At 46.3% G+C, this 17,746-nt stretch overlaps 1 protein-coding gene across 1 annotated transcript in view; it reads right to left on the bottom strand.

Annotated features, from left to right (window-relative positions):
• Positions 1–17,746, bottom strand: part of MYRIP (myosin VIIA and Rab interacting protein) — a gene marked incomplete at both ends in the record, with an annotated part of 147,609 nt that overhangs the window by 62,412 nt on the left and 67,451 nt on the right. Inside the window, one exon of the mRNA XM_080715871.1 lies at positions 4,164–4,300. Coding sequence (XP_080571997.1) covers positions 4,164–4,300 — 137 coding nt within the window. The remainder of the gene's footprint in view (positions 1–4,163; positions 4,301–17,746) is intronic.

The following is a 17,746-nucleotide window of genomic DNA, read 5'->3' as shown; positions in this document are numbered from 1 at the left end:
TCTCTGACCTATTGCTTTTGCTTCTCACGTTGATTTCTTCCTCCTCTCCCTCCTCCTCCTCCTCCTTTTTTCTTCCTCCTCCTCTTCTTCCTCTCCTCTTCCTCCTTCTTTTTCTTCTTCTGTGGTTTTGGGAAATTGAACCTAGGGCCTCTCTGCCTCTGAGCTACACCCCCAGTCCTATTTATTTAGTTAGTTTTAAACAGGGTCTCCCTAGGTTGCTTGAGAGTCTTGCTAAATGGCTAAGTCTGTTCTCCAACCTGCAATCCTCTTGTCTCAGTTTCCCCAGTACTAGAATTATAGGTGTGCTACGCCGTGCCTAGATTACACACTGATTTTGGCCACAGCATTGCTGTCCCCCACCCCCAACTCCCTTCCCATACCTTCTGCAATGATTTAAGTTTGTCCCCACGCCCCACCACTTACGCATGTTAAGTATGAAGCCCAGGGGAACAGAGTGGGCAGACGAGAGCCCAAGATGAGGCAGTTAGGTCACGCGGGCTCTGCCCTCACGAGTGGAGTCTGTTGCGGTGGGAGTGATCTGGCCATTGCAGCCACTGCAAGTGGGCTTGTAGGAAGCGAGGCCTCCTCTTGCTCCGTGGGCCTCTCTTACATGACCCCTGCCCATCTACTTCTTACCATGGGTGACACAGCCAGACATCAGCATTATGCCCTTGGACTTCCCAGCTCTAAAATGCAGCCGAGCAGGCTCCTATTGTTACATATTACTCTGACTCGAGTGTTCTGATATGGCCACACAAAGCAGACTAAGACTCCTTCTATGCAGAATGCCAGATGAAAGGCTGAGAGCTGGGAGAGCCGTGGCTGGACCTGCAAGTTACCGGTTGTGTGACTTTGAGCAAGTTACTTTACCTCTCTAACTCGTAGTTTCTTTATAGAAAAAAACGAGTATCAGCTATACTCTCCTCTGATGTAGCAGATGTGTGAGAGGGCTTAACACGTCTGCAGCTGGAGGCCCGGCCTCCCTCCCGACAGCTTAGTTAATGACTCAACTGTCAGTGTTCTCCACAGAAAAGGGCTCACATGAAGCAAAGCAAGGAGGGAACCAGGTGAGCCCCGGTCTACAATCTGTTAAGGTCGACTGTGCCTTCCCTCAACGAAACACACAACCTGTGCTTAGCTCCAGTCTGGGAAGAGCAACTGGCTCTTTTTAAGACCTTTTTAAGCTCTCTTTCAAATTGCAGATTGTACTAGCTGTGTTCCCATACTAATTCACCAATGAAATCCTTGCAGGTGGGGATATGGCTTTTTAAAGTTTGAAATCACCTGTATCTCAGTGCCCAAGACAGTGAGTAGGAATTAGGTGACTCAAGAAACATTGGAGCTGGATGCTGGTCGAAGATACTGTTTGAATGAACCAAGGAAACAGATATGGGTCTACATGCCTTAATTCCAAAAAGGGGCCAATACCGTTGATACCAGGTCAAATAGGCTGACACGGGCTCCTGTGGGGGGCCCCACAGGTGCCTGCTGAGGGTATCTGCAGTGGGTTTGATAGGCTATAGTCTTTAAGAAATGCAAGACCCATGTGTGACTCATCATCACGATTTAGCCAGACTATACGTCATTTTCTGTGTTTGTGCTTTTCGACCTGGCTTTCAAAGGCCTGAAGTCCTCTTCTTCCAGCTCTACACCCTCAAGTAAGGGACTCTGGCTCCTGTGTCTCCGTGTTCTCACTTGTAAGGTTTTGGGATCAGCCATCTCTGCAGTTTTAGGCCATCCATCTGAGCACAAGTGTGCCCTCTGCCTAACTGTGTCAGTCTTCATTCATTCTTCTGCGAATAGTCTGCAGGTATCCTAGCCTCCAGGTAAGCGTTAGAGTCTGTTATGGTTTGCATTTAAATTAAAGTGTCCCCAAGACCTCACAAAGATGCGGCAGCCATGTTGGAGGTGGAGGTCTGGGAGTGTCACCCTGAGGACTGTGCATGTGTCCATGAACCCCCCCCCCCCATGAGCTCTCTCTTGCTTCTGGCCTCCGTGAGGCCGAGAAGAACCCTTCTCCCTCCTTCTCTCTCTCTCTCTCTGTTTCTGTCTCTCTCTATCCCTCCTCCCCACTCCATGTCCTGAGTTCCACAGACTTTACCTGACCTAACATGGACTGAACCCCTGAAATCTCCAAAACTGTGAGCAAATGAACCCTTCTTCCTCCCAGGTGTTGTCATTAGGTTTTTGGGGTCACAGCAATGAGTATGCTGGCTGGGCTAGAGGCACACCGAGGAGCAAGACTAGAAGCCCTCCCTGCCCTGTGAACATCTACGTTAATCAAGACCTACATAGATACATCTAAGACCTACATAAATAAAGGTGTATATAAGTAAAGCTGGTGGAGTGGCTGACAGTTCAGTGAACATGTTCAGCAGAAAAGACTGAGCGATGTGAAGCCAGCAAAGGTGTCAAAAGGTGTCCCAGTCAGACTGGTGTGTGTGTGTGTGTGTGTGTGTGTGTCTGTCTGTCTGTCTGTCTCTCTCTTTCTCTCTCTCTAACTGGGGATTGAACCCAGGGGTATTCTACCTATGCTCCCATCCATATTTTCTCATTTTTTAATTTTTAAAACAATGTCTCACTAAGTTGCAAAGAGCCTCACTCTCTAGCCGAGGCTGGCCATGAACCTGTGATCCTCCTTTCTCAGCCTCCCAAGTACAGGGATTGCAAGCGTGGGCCACCACACCTGGCTTAAGATGGGTGCCTTTGAAGTGTGCACTGGGTGCTGCATGGGGAACAGCTTGGGAGGGTTGAAGTTGGGTGCGAGGAATAGAGGCACAGGCCAGGGAAGTCCCGAGTGTGGCCCCCTGTCTGGAGTTTGCCTGTGCCCAGGAAGAGTGGCAGGTTCGAGGCCAACCTAAGCAATTTAGTGAGACCCCCAGCAACTTAGTGAGACTCTGTTTCATAATAAAATAGAAAATAAGGCTAGGGGTGTAGCTCAGTGGTAAAAGTCCTTGGGTTCAATCCCAAGTGCCAAGAAAAAACAAAAAGTAAAGACAAGATAAAAGTAATGTGGAAACTGCTGGCCCTGCTCTTAGCTTAGTTGAAAGACAGAGATTCCAAGAGAGACCACAAAGGGCCCTATGATTCTCTGTGTTTAATACCTCTTTGCCCTGTTATCCAAGCAACTGGCATATTTTTAGATAAGACACAATCAAAGACTTCATTGAGAATACAATCATGTAAAATAGCGATGGTGAGAAGCCTGCAAATGAGATGCGTCAGGTTTTTCTTTCTTTTCTTTTCTTCCCTGATTCTCATGGGTAAAAAAAAAACCTTTACCTGTGTCAGCAGAGTGATTAAAAATCTGCCTCTTGACAGAAAAAAATAAAAGGCTTTTTAGGAGGATACACTACTCATTTCTGATGACTGTTTCTTTTTATTAGCTGGTATGATAGGACTAAAGAATGTAACTTCTCGTTCTGATTTACTTGGTTGTCTTCATGGTATAAAAACAGCAGAGGTAAAATGTGTCCTTCAGGCTTCATAGGAAGGTGCTGATCCTTTGGCTTCTGGTCCCTTCTCCCTCCTCCTGGTTCTTATAAGCTGAATAGTTTCTAGACTCTGGGCCCGGTAAGAATGGAGTTTTGAGGTAGGGAGAAAGGGAAGGGGGGCCTAGCCTCTGGGTACAGATCTAGTCTCTCATAACCAAACCAAAATGGCTTTCCAGTGTTTCAATCATTATGGAATAATGACCGAGAGCCTTTCATTTCTAGGGATCCAGAATTAAAATATCTGACTCTTTCTGGCTCTAAAGCCCAGTAGGGATGTTGGAACTCAAAAATTTAAAATTTAATGAGCCTCTGGAATCTGACCTCCTGTTTCTGCTTCTCACTAGCACCTGAGTTTTTCTTTTTTCTTTTTGGTACTGGGGAATGAATCCAGAGCTATTCTACCTCCAAGCTATACTCTCATCCCTGTTCTTATTTTTTATTTTGAAACAGGATCTCACTAAGCCACTGAAGGTCTCCCTAGGTAGCTGAGGCTGGCCTTGACTCTGCCTTCCAAGCACCAGGATTATAGGCGTGCACCACCACACTGAGCTAACACTTGATGTTTAAGCAAATGTCCCTCCCAAGTGAGCCTGCTCCAGCACACAGGGCTTCCAAGCCAGGCCTCCCACCCGCTCAGCCGGCAGGAAGGGCGCCGGCAGCCGGCTGTACCTAGGATGTCAAAGCCCACGCCGCTCTCCAGCCGGTGTTTCCTGTACAGGTTTTTCAGGACCTTGGCGCTGCCGAAGCGCTTGAAGCGACTCTTGACGTTATTGTAGAACCATTCCAGAGACTGGGTCCTCAGGAGCCTGGGGACAACAGAGGAGAATCAATAAAGGGTGAATTGCAAAGTTGCTACATGGGAGTACTGGAAGGAGGAATCGTGTTATTCCTCTTTTACTGAGAATCATGGGAGGAAGCCGCTCTCTGGCAGGTCACCGACTCAGCGAGAAGCACGTGTGGAAAGAGACCGTGGGCCCCCTCCCTGGGCCGGTGCCTTCATCTCTGGTCAGCTGGCTTTCCCTGCAGAAATCCTGGCAGTGTTCTTACTGCAACTTAGGGCTCTTGCTTCCAAGAAGAAGCAGAGAGGAAGCCCCAAGACTCAAAGAGCCAGAGGAGCATCTGAAATCATCTTCCGTCTCCCTAATGAACGTCCTCCTCTGAATACCAATCGCGGACGACGTGCCGGCTGGCCGAGCGGCTTTCCAATCTCTTTTTCTATGGCACCACTGAATTCCTGAGCACGATGCATTCTTATTAGAAGACGGGCCGGCGTCACATAACTCAGTCTAAGAACAGCTGCGAAATTACAATCACATTCAAGTCTCGCCTGGCAGCACCCGATGGATCTCGGTTCACTAGACTAAAACAATACAGTTGTGAGAAGGAAGGTGCCCCTCAAGCCCTGCTCAGCCCTGGCCGCCAAAGACAAAGCAGGGCGCCCCTCAGCCCCCCAACAGGGCTTTCTGTGGGAGACCCCCCAGCTCTCACCATCCCTGTGGGGGCTTGCAGAAAACGCCACCCAGAGGCCCAAGGGACAAGCACAGCCTCTGGCCTCTACCCTCCCAGGCTTCAGGCCTGCTGAGTCAAATCCCTATTTTTTTTTTTTTTAATAGTCAGACCTGGTGGCCCGTTACTTGGGAGACTGAGACAGGAGGACTGCAGATTCATGGCCAGCCTTAGGTACATAGTGAGGCCCTCTGCAACTTAGTGAGACTCTGTTTCAAAATAAAGAATAAAAAATAGGGCAGGTTTGGAGGTAGAATGCCCCTTGGTTCAAGCCCCAGTACTGGAAAAACAGCAAATAATTGAAAAAAAAAAAAGAAAATAAAAAAAATTAAAAATGGGACTGGTGGTGTAGCTTGGAGGTAAAATGCCCCTGTACCATAAAGATAGATAGATAAACAGAATGAGTATGAACCTGCATTTTTAGCAAATTTTTCTCATGGGTATCAGAGCTGGGTACACACTGGCCTAGCAAAGTTACCTGGCTTCTTCCTAAGATGGCAAGATTCCTTTTCTTATTATTTATTTATTTATTTATTTATTTATTTATTTATTGTGGTACTACAGGTTTCCTGGAAGCCCTTCTACTTCTGGGCTACACTCTCAGACCTATTTTTTATATTTTTATTTGGAAACAGGGTCTCTTAAGCTGGCTTTGAACCTGCGGGATCCTGTCTCCGCCTCCCAAGCGTGGGGATTACAAGCGTGTGCCACCACGCCCGGCAATTCCTTTTCTTTTAAGCTTTCTTTTAAGAGAGCGAGCAGCTGGCTTGTCTCTGCACCCTTCCCGTTTTTACTAAGGAACAAGAACGGGACACGATCCTAAACAGCTAGGAAGAGGGGAAGAGTTAAAATGGTACTCCCAAATTCACATGCAATAGTTATAAAAGAAATCAATGCCCTGAAGCTGTGGATTTGCACCTGAATCAAACAGCAAGGTTCACTCAGCGATCTACCACAGACATTGATAACGATAAAGCTAGGTTAACATTATTTTGTTGGTAAAAATTAAGTCAGCAGCAACTGCTGTGTGTGTGTGTGTGTTTGCGCGTGCGTGCGTGTTACTAGAGATTGAACCCAGAGGCATTCTACCTCCGAGTTGTACTCCCTAGCCCTATTTCTTATTCTTTATTTTGAAACAGGGTCTCACTAAGTTGCAGAGGGCCTCACAAGGTGCCGAGGCTGGCCACAAACCTGCAATCCTCCTGTCTCAGCCTCCCAAGCACTGGGATTCCAGGTGTGACCACCACGCCTGGCTACCTGATGCTATTTGATGATAATTGTATGCTGAAGCAGTAAGGAGGTAGAGATGGGAGTCTGCAGATGTGACACATCTGCCCCCGAGGGAAGAAAGGAATGGCTTCTGGGATCAGTTTGCAGCCTAAAAGAAGCATCTCTGTGTCCCCAGAGCCTGGACTGGATGCTGCATTTTACCACTTACTACCTGGGGGCTGAGCCCGTCCAACCTACAGCCCATTCCTTACCTACAGAATGGAATAATATTTATTTGGCAGAATTTTGTGAGTTTTAAGCATCTACAGTAAAGTTTGAATATGCAGGCACTAAGGAAATGGCAGTTATTTAATCTCACAAAAAACAAAGAGTTAATTAAATTTAAGAATTGTTAGAAGGCCTCCTCCTCCTCCTCCTCCTCCTTCTCCTCCTCCTGGGATTGAACCCTGGGGCACTCTGTCTCTAATCTACAACCACACCAGACCCTTGTAAATTTAAAACATATTTTTAAATGATGATCTTGCTGAATTCCCAAGGCTGGCCTCGAACCTGCAGTCCTCCTGTCTCGGCCTTCCAAGTACTGGGGATTATAGGCACGCAGTACCATGCCCGGCTTGATTTGTTTTCTAAAGGTATCAAGAAAGAGTTCCTCTTGCCCTATACAGATGCTATATGAGGCCAGTTAGGAATATTTTGGTTTATCTACTAGGGCAAAGAACTCACTTAACTTTGGGACTCGGTGATCGCAACCTGTCAGCTGAGCACAAGGCCATGCAGGAACAGCTTCCCCTCTGTCCTGGGTGCTATTCCTCCTGCCAGCAGAGGCCTGCAGGAGCCCAGACTCTGCAGTCAGCTCTGTCACCAGCTGACAGCATCCCCAGCTGACCGCTCAGCGCTGCAGAGGCCCCGGGACACGGCCTTGCTCCCAGAATCCCCCCAGCCTCTGCCGTGTAGCGACACTCAGCTCCAGGACCCTTCATATCTCAACAGCTCCTGGGACACCGTGTCCCTGAAAGAAGCTCCAGGTATGATGAGCACGTTTCCAAAACATAAAACAAAACCCCTGACTCCACCACCAACCACCGTGTCTTTTCCTCAAGCGTGAGCCTAGGTGATGTGTTTAATCTTGCGAGTGTTTGGATGTCTCCAATGCAAATGAAGATAATGCATATTTCATCAGGTTTTTATAAAGATTAAATGACATGCATGGGGATCACGCAGACAGTCTCGCCCAGGGTGACTTTGCAGAACATGTCATTTCTTATTATTATCAACATTATTGTCTCCAAAGCCCCCTATAGTAAATATATGGTTAAACATAGACTTGGCAGGAAACCAACATTTGATGTGTGTGTGTATGTGCATGTGTGTGTGTGTATGTGTTTATGTGTGTACGTGCGTATATGTGTGTGTGTGTGTGTGTGTGTGCATATGTGTGCATGTGTGTGCGCGTGATACTGGGGATTGAACCCAGTGGTATTCTACCTCTGAGCTACAGGGTTTCACTAAGTTGCAGAGGGCCTGGCTAAGTTGCTGAGGCTGGCCCTGAACCTTCAATCTTCCTGTCTCAGCCTTCCAAGTACTGGGATTACAGACATGCACCATCATGCCTGGCATCAACATTCGATTCTTATCCATCATCCTACCCATGAAGTTAAGGCTTTTGGGTGAAGGTGTTTCTTAAGCTTTAGTAGTCCTTAACTTGAATGTGCATGGGGGTCTCTGGAGGGCTCCAGAGCTCCTGGCTTAGCAGGAATGAGTGGGGCCAGAGCGTGTGTGCTGAACACTTCCCAGATGGAGTGATGCGCTGGTCCAAGGGCCACACCTTGAGAACTCCTGGGTTCAAGGACAGATTCGCCGTGCCCAGAAGAGCCCAGAGAGACAGGGCAGATTCGATGCTGAGGGGAAAACAGCAGACTGTCACTCACATGTTTGGAAAATAAGAATCCTGCAGCCCTGACGGCACGCAGTCCCTTGAGCGCCAAGTCAGAGCAATTGTTCTGAAAAGTCGGGAGACACTGAAAGTCATGATGAGAAAGGACATCCCTCAGGTGGGACCTCTCGCCATGTCGCTGGGAATCTGCGGACGTTGGGCCAGGAGGCAGCAAGTGTCATGTTCAGTTGGTGCCTGACAACTGCCATTAATGTGATCTCCATCTTCTTGCTAATGGAGAGACGCTGGAGTTGACAAACGGTCGGGAGGAGGGAGGCGATGTCCCCGCAGATACCTGAGTTGCTCCTGGCTCTCTGGCCACTCTGTGTCTGGTCCTTACAGTAATTAGAGAGAGATGAAGGAGGAAACTGAGTCACTGTGTCAGCCCTGGGTCTCATGAGCTGTAGGAAGGTCACACACGCCTGCACCTCCCAGTGCCTGGCTGAGTCCCAAGCCTTAGACAATGAACCTATTAACCCTCAGGCACCTCATCAGCCCTGGCGGGTTTGGACAAAGAACGTCCCCTGGAGGAGCTCAGGGATCAACAATGTGAAATGTTTGGAGGTGAAATCACTGAATCCTGAGGGTTCTGATCTATCAGTAGACAAGTCCATGGCTGGATTAATGGATTTACCTGGTGATAAGGTGGGTGGGTAGGGAGCGGCTGCAGGTAGGTCAGTGGGGGTGTGACTTTGGGAACTGTATACATCTCCCCTTCTGGTTCTCGTCCTCCCTCCCTCCCTCCTCCCACTCTCTCTCCTTCCTTTCCACAGCTGTACCCTGTGCTCCACAGACCTGACCCAGCCTAACATGGACTGAATCCTCCAGAACAGGAAGCAAATAAATCTTTCTCTAAGTTGTGGTCATCAGGTATTTTGGGCTACAGCAGTGAGCACACTGAGTGAAACACTGCCATCCCACAGAGAAGGCACTGAAAAAATTGGACGCCCACACGCAGAAAGTTGAAACTGGACCTCTATGTCTCATCCTATAAAAAAATACTTCAAGACACTGGCATAGCAAAGGAAACACAGCAAGGACAATAACCAAATAAGAGAGGATCTGCACAATGGGAGAAAATCTTTGAAAATGATGGATGCAACAAAGATTATTATCCAGAATATGTAAATCAACAGCCAAAAACAAATCCTATTTTAAAAGGAGCAGGGGGAGCCTGGTGCTTGGGAGGCTGAGACCGGAGGATCACAGGTTTGTGGCCAGCCTCAGCTACTTAGTGAGGCCCTCCACAACTTAAATAGGGCTAGGGGGTTGCTCGGAGGTAGAATGCCCTGGATTCAATCATTCAATCCCCAGTACTGCAAAATAAATAAATAAGTGAATTGTGAAAATCATTAACATACACACACACACACACACATACACACACACACACACACACACATATTGTGGATCTGGGGATGGAACCCAGGGGCATTACACCTCTGAGCTACACCCCCAGCCCTATTTTTCATTCTTTATTTTGAAACAGGGTCTCACTGAGTTGCAGAGGGCCTAAGTAGCTGAGGCTGTCTGCGAATCGTGATCCTCTGGTCTCAGCCTCCCGAATGCTGAGATTACAAGCGTGGGCCACCACGCGCAGCTAACATATATATTTTAAAATGTTTCCTATTACTAATCATCAGGGGAATGCAAATCAAAACCACAATAAGCAATCATCTCACCCCAGTTAAAGTGGCTATAATAAAAAATATAGGATTATAGGTAGTACATCCCTGTAGTACTTGGTAGGCTGAGACAGGAGGGTCACAGGTTCAAGGTCAGCCTCAGCAACATAGTGAGACTCTTGGTAACCTAACAAGACCTGCTTCTCAAAAAAAAAAAAAAAAAAAAAAAAAGCCTGCCGGGCATGGTGGCGCATGCTTGTAATACCAGCATTCAGGAGGCTGAGATAGGAGAATTACAAGCCTCAGCTACTTAGTGAGGCCCTTTGCAACTCAGTGAGACCCCCAAAATAAAAGAATAAAAAATAGGGCTGGGAGTATAGCTCGGAGGTAGAATGCCCCTGGGTTCCATCCCTAGTATGTATGATGAATGTATGTATGTATATATATGAATAAAAATAACAAATGCTGGTGAGAATGCAGAGAAAGGGGAATTTTTATATACTGTTGATGAAAATGTAAATTACTTTAATTATGGAAAATAGTATGGAAGTTCCTAAAAAAAACCCAAACAAACAGGACTACCATATGATCCGGTAATCTCATTACTGAAATATACATCCAAAGTCAGTGAAATGAATATATTAAAGAGGGAGGTCCCTGCACCCCTGGTTATTACAACACTACTCCCAATAACCAAGGCTTGGACTCAAAGGGGATGTTCATCGATGGATGAATAAAGAAAATGAAGAACTATACACAGTAGGGCATTACTCAGGCATAAAAGTGAAATCCTGTCCCTCGCACAGCGTGGGTGAAAGCGGAGGACATTCTGTTCAGTGAAACGCATCTGACATCACACAGAAGGGCAGAGACGGCGCGTCCTCACTCATGTGGAGTTGATTTCACAGCAGAGAGCGGAAGAGCAGCGCTAGAGGTTAGGAAGGGCAGGGGCGAGGAGGGATGAGGAAAGGTGAAATAACAAGTCCCCGAAACAAAGGGACTCAGTAGAGGTAAGTTCTCACATTCTACAGCATCACGGGGGGGCCAGAGTTCACAGCAATTTATTATATATTTTATTTTTATGTAGAACTGGGGATCGAACCCAGGAGCATTCTATCTTTGAGTTCCACCCCAACCCTATTTTTTATTCTTAATTTTAAAACAGGGTCTCACTAAGTTGCAAAGGGCCTAAGTAGCTGAGGCTGGCCTCGAACCTGCGATCCTCCTGTCTAAGCTTCCCAAGAGCTGGGATTACAATTGTGTGCCACCACGCCTGGCTATGTATTTTATATAGTACTAGAAGGGAGGAGCCTAAGGTGCCAACACCAAGAATTGATAAATGTTTAAGGAGAGGGAAATGCTAATTGCCCTGGTGATTATATGTCACCTACAAACAGCCAAGCATCACACTGCACCCCACAAATACATACAACTGTTATATGCAACTAATTTTTTTATTTTAAAAAGTGAATAAATAAAGTATAAACATTACTTTTTTGTTTTTTTTGGTAGTACTGGGGTTCCTGGAAGCCCTTCTACCTCCGGGTACACTCCCAGACCTATTGAATATTTTTATTTGGAAACAGGGTCTCTTAAGCCAGCGTGGCTGACTTCGAACCTGCACGATCCTCCTGTCTCCGCCTCCCAAGCGCGGGGATTACAAGCGTGCGCCACCACGCCCGGCTAAACATTACATTTTTAAAAAGAAGCCTTTACCTAGATCTCCAGGGGCCCTCTGGTCTTTAGGCTGCTAGTCCTAGCCTGGCCCTTCCGGCTCTCAGGTGGCCTGCAGGGCCCCTGGCTCCACCCCACAATTATTAATTGTCTCCCCTCGCAATTCAGTGACTTACATCAACCAGCAGCCTTCTGGACGGGATGAAGGGCGGGGAAGGAAATGACTGTTCTTAGCTTCAATTGTTTGGTGGTGAGAGTCAGAACAGGTGAATGCGGCGTCTTTTGCTTTCCTGTTTACGAGCTGGTGAAAGCTTCTTTTATTTGTCAGAATTGGCTTACACTGAGCAAGATTTCACTGCGTTGACCTGGAGAGCCGCTGTTTCTTGGTCCAGCTGCGGTTAGCGCCCTGAGCCAGGCTGGCTCAGAAGGGAAACCTTGCAGCCGCCCTGCGCTAATTTGTATGCTCTGCAGGCTGAGCTAGCAAAGAATCGCCAGGGCATTGGGATTCTCTCCTCAGCTGCCTTGCTCAAATGCACTGCATTGAAGACAGAACTTATCTTTCTGAATCCCACATCCTTCACCGTCAGGATACAAAGGACCATAATTACTTCCAAGCAAATTTCCAGGGACGTGGAAGGGGGTAGCATTGGGCACTGCCTCACAGATGTCCTGAGCCACCGATGTGTGTCTCTGATGGATCTATGCAAATTCCTACGAAAAACATGTACCGTAAGCCAGGCATGGTGGCACATGCTTATAAAGCCAGTACTTGGGAGGCTGAGACAGGAGGATCGCAGGTTCAAAGCCAGCCTCGGCAACTTAGCAAGGCTCTCAGCAACCTAGAGACACCCTGATTCTAAATTAAAAAGTACAATAGGAATGGAGGTGTAGCTTGGAGGTAGAATGCCTCTGGGTTCAATCACTAGTACCCCTCCCCCAAAAACGTGTGCAAGTTTCTTTTTTTTTTTATCCATCAAAACTACACTGAGAGTAATATTTAACTGTCTACCGAGCTGTTTCCCCTTTACGTTCCCAGCTGTTTTTTGGAATGAGATGACTTGATTACTGTTAATATTAGCTAATTCTGGACTTTGGCTAAAATCGACACACAATACATTCTTGTGAAAATTAAAAGGGAGGGGATTTCCGTCCCTCATGATGTGGGAACGAGTCCCAGCCTCCATGATATGAGTGACTTCAGCCACCATGATGTGGGAATGACTTCCGTCCTCTATGATGGGCGAGCAGATTCCGGCCACCATGATGTGAGACTGACATCCATCCGCCATGACGTGGGAGTGATTTCCGGCCTCCCTGATATTGGAGCGGGTGCCCTCGTTCCCTCCACACTTCCTGTCACCGCGGCTGCCACCGTGTATGCTGTGGAGTGGCCCGGTGGACTGAAACCTCTGAAATGAGTCCCAAAAAATCTTTCCTCCTCTAAAAAAATTAATAATAAAAAATAAAAATGGAAAAAAAACCTACTAAGAGAGGCCCCTGCCTCTTATTCTGAACCAAACAGTGCTGAGGCCAAGAATGGCGAATTCAGGGAAAATAAGGTATTTGAAACAATGAGCCCTCTCTTTACTCTGCTCCCAAGACCAAGGAAGAGGGAAAGAGGCTCTTCTGTAGTGTTTTTTGTTTGTTTTTCATGGGGGTTGGAGGAGTCTCTTAGAGTAGGAAGATGCTTTTTATCTAGAAGCTTTGGAACTTCTAGACAAAGGCCGGGTCACTTGTAGAGTGGTTTGCCACTGCTTTGGGACAGGTTTTCTCTGTGGTGGAGGGATGGGGAAGAGGATGTGGACCTCAGAGCCCAGTTTTGGTGTTGTACAGATCATCTCTAGGGAGGCCCATTGGGGACACTGATATTCTCTTTAATAAAACAGCCAAATAAATTTCACAGCAAGGAGCATCCTACAGAAGGAACCATATGAGAACCAGGACATCATCAGCACCATCATTACTATTATTATTATCATTTTGTGGCCACGGGGATTGAATCCAGGGGTGTTCTATCTCTGAGCTATACCCCTAGCACTTGGTATTTTTTGTTTTGAAACTCACTAGGCTGCTGAGAGTATTGCCTTATTATTTTTTTTCCTCCTCGGTTTTATTTGTTGAATGATCTTGGGCTTTGAAAATCTGAGGTTCTTCTGTAAACTAAGAGTGGGACTGTAACATCTTTAAGGTTGATTCCAGCTCAGTTTCTCAGATTCTTACTCTAGTTAATAGCTTAAAATATGACTGTAATTTTAAACACATACACAAGTAGAAATAAAGCATTTGTCTCCATTCCTCCTGAAAATTTCCAGGAATAGACAGACATTATCACATGATATTTCCTCAATAATATAGACACGCCTCATTCTTTCCTCCCTCGTTGTAGAGTATTCTAGTATTGGTATATGATACTTTAGTCAGGAAACTGAAGGAGAGGTATATAGATAGTTGCCTAGTGTTTTGCCATTGCAAACAATATTGCAACAAATATTTTTAGACATATGTGTATCTCCATAGCGCATATTCCTACAAACGGAATGGTTAGCTCCAAGGTTACGTACATTTATAACTTTTATAGCTATTGCCAAATCGCCCCCCAAAGAGAGGACCTGTGCTGATGAGACCCTGCCAGTAGCATATTCAAGCTTCCTTCCCCATCCTTCCTGCACTGACCTAGCAAAGCTCTTGCTATTGGCTAATCTAAAATATTTTGTTCTCTTAATTTGCATTTACTTATGAAAGGGCTTAAGTCTCTTTTCAGATATTTCCCTTTTCCTCTGAACTTTCCTTTTTTTCTTTACTTGGCTTTGATACATGAGAATTCTTAATTCACTGAGTCCATCGGCCCTTTGCTGTTATATGTGTGTGTGTGTGTGTGTGTGTGTGTGTGTGTGTGTGCGCGCGCGCGCGCGCGCGCACGCGCTGGAGATTGAACTCCGAGGCATTCTACCTCTGAGCTTCACCCATAGCCCTATTTTATTGTTTTTTTTTTTTTTTTTTTTGAGACAAGGTCTCACTAAGTCCCTGTGGCTGGCTGTGTACCTTCAATCCTCCTGTCTTAGCCTCTCAAGCACCATGATTTAGTAGCCTGTGCCATCACACCCGGTCTTCATGTCAACATCTGTCTTTTGATGCTTTTTATGGTATATTTTGCTTTGCGGAAAATTTTAAATTTTATGCTGTTCAAGATGATCACTATTCTTTAATCATGTACTTCTATTTGGTATCCTGTAATTCTACATTGTACTGAGGCATATAGTGATAGGAATATACATGCACACATCTCTTGGAGTCAGGGCCTTCCCTCTTCCTCTCCACACATGTCTTTGAGGCTGGAGTTGGTGATTTAAAATATGTACAGAAGATTACATTCTTTTTCTTTTCTTTTCTTTTCTTTTCTTTTCTTTTCTTTTCTTTTCTTTTCTTTTGCTGTACTGGGGATGGAACCCAGGGGCACTCAACCTCTGAGCTATAACCCCAGCCCTATTTTTTATTCTTTATTTTGAAACAACGTCTTACTAAGTTGCAGAGGGTCTCACTAAGTAGCTGAGGCTGGCTGTGAACCCAAGATCCTCCTGTCTCAGCCTCCCAAGTGCTGGGATTACAAGCGCGCGCCACCACGCCCCGCTCAGTTGTTACGGTCTTAAGGTCTCTGCCTCCTCTCCTCCCTCCCTCAGTTCCCCTCCATCACTCCAAGGGAGTCTCTGCTCTTCTGTCTGATGTCATTCTTATTTCCCAATTTCTATCTAGCTTCCACATATAAGAGAAAGCATACAATTATTCATGTTTTGAGACTGGCCGATCTTGCTTAGCATAATATTCTTTAAAAATAAGGAACACTTCACACATTTAAAGTCATCCTGCGCAGGGGCTGCGCTAATCTTCTATTGTTCCAACTTATACTGTGTGTGCCATCCAAGCAAACACATTTATTATTATTATTTTTTAAGTTATAAGGGCTTTATCTGCTTCCACATGAAGAGTATAAAAGCAGATTCTCCCACGTATTTTAGTTTTTAACATTTCAATCCCTAAGCCATCTGGAATAGACTTTGATGTAAACTGAGATTTAACTTTATTTTTTTTCCCCCCTAAGTGGGTAACCAGTTGTCTTAGCATTATTTTTGAAAACAGCGTCCCATATGGCACTGAAATGTCAGGGGCTGGTAGAGAACCCTGGACGCATCAGAGCAGAAGATGTGAGTGGGGTGCTGCTCAGGTGTGGTGTGACTGCGGGCGGCTACCGCCTTTCCAAGCTTCTGCTCGTGAGCCAGGAGGGCGTCATGAGAAGCCCAGAAACGGCCGGAAGAGAAATGCCCGAGTGCTCTGCTCGTGGCAAAGTTAAGCCCTGCTTCGCCAGACTTCTGCTTTTTCTGGATAGGAGTTTTATCTATCAGAGAGAGTCTAAGTGTTTGCCTCCTGAATTGTAATGAAACCCAATTTCCTTCCCTAGATCAAAATGAGCTGCCTCCCCCAGCGCCACCTCCTCTCCAGGAAGGACACGTAGAACGCCGAGACCCCAGAGACGACTCTTACGACTCACAGAGTGAAAGAACCCTGTTCCTCTTCCGCAGTGTGCTCGTGGGTCTGTACGCTCCCAGTCCTCATCTGACCCCAGTGCCACCCTCTAGGCAGGAACTGAGGGTGGCGGTTCCAGGTGAACAAGGTCGATCACGCCTACATGTTTATTTCTGAGTAATCCTGTGAACGTCTGAATGAGACACAGAAGCCAAAGCTCCTACAGGGGCCGCGGTGATGATACCTGGGGGTCTGATGAAGTCTGAGCAGATGACTAAGTCCCCCACAGAAGCCCAATGTGTGCGTCAGAACCCAGTGAGACTCAGGAATTAGGAGCGGAAGTTACTTTCAGAAGTGGGGGTGCAGGCAGGAGAGGCGAGACGGTCCCCCCTGTACACTGAGTTCAGCCAGGACGCTGCCCTCAGCCATCTCAAGAAGGCTAATAAAGAGGGGCCCTGGACCGGAGCTCCAGTTGTACAAAAGTCAGGGGAAGCCCTGGGAAATATATGCTGAATGCTTGCCCTTCTCTGCTACTGGGCTTCCCCAAATGAGTGCTAGACCTATGTCATGCAGAAGACTAGAATATTCCTTCATGGAAAAAAAAAAGAACCAACTCTAAGGAAAAGACCTACTGACAATTCCTCCAAAGAACAGTCTATCCAGGTCACCCCGGGCTGATGCCCACCAGCTGACCAGCCCTACTTGAGTCCACTGGCCCTCACATCAGCAATCAGAGCCTCATTCTCAGAAATGAATTCACAGCCCTGGGTCGTTGGATTCTTCAGCAGAGTCACTATCATTAAAGATAAGTACCAGAAACAAAGGAAAAAAAAATCTTAAAGGAGCAGAAAACTTAAAAATATATATTGTAGGTATGACCGATGTTATATGCTAAAAGAAACAGAAAAACAAAATGTGCAGTACTGCAAGAAATTAATAATGCTTGGAAATAAGACAAAATTGTTGTGGAAACCAAAAACCTAATAGATAATGTTAAAGATAAAATTGAGGCCATCTGCTGGGTGTGGTGGCACATTCTTGTAACCCCAGCATTCAGGAGGCTGAGACAGGAGGACTGTGGTTTGCAGACAGCCTCAGTTACTTAGTGAGGCCCTTTGCAACTCAGTGAGATCCTGTTTAAAAAAAAAAAAAGAATAAAAAATAGGGCTAGGGTGTAAGCCTGGAGGTAGAATGTCCCTGGGTTCCATCCCCAGTAACACACACACACACACACACACACACAAAAAAAAAAAAAAAAAAAAAAAAAGAGGCTATTTATCCGAGGGGTCCAATATCTGTATTCTAGAAGTTAGAAGTTATAGGGGAACTAGAAGAAAGAAAATAACCAAAGAAGTAACTCCACAAACTTTTCCCATACTGAGAACGCAATGTGCTGATTGGCTGGCCTCACCCAATGCCCGGCCTGGGGGCTGAGACTAGAAATGAGAAGGACCCTACCACATGGCCCTAGAATAGAAGAGAGTTTTCCTGTGGGGAAACAAGGGTCTTGGTACCAGAGAAAGGTCAAATGGAAAGAAGGGAGACTATGGACCACTGACAGGGACCACAGAGCTCTATAAGGCACCAGACATTGCCCTCTGAGCCCTGCCCCTCAACCTGGTCCACACTTTAACAAGGGCAGTATTTTCTGTGCCCATTTCACAGACAAGGACACTGTTTCCAGGTAAAAAAATAAAATAGGGCTGGTATTGTGGCTCCGAGGTAGATGCCCCTGGGTTAAATCCCTAGCACCATACACACAAAAT

This window comes from Muscardinus avellanarius (genome assembly GCF_963383645.1).
Source record: "Muscardinus avellanarius genome assembly, chromosome: 18".
Taxonomy (NCBI): domain Eukaryota; kingdom Metazoa; phylum Chordata; class Mammalia; order Rodentia; family Gliridae; genus Muscardinus; species Muscardinus avellanarius.
This window is presented reverse-complemented; position numbering and strand designations above follow the sequence as displayed.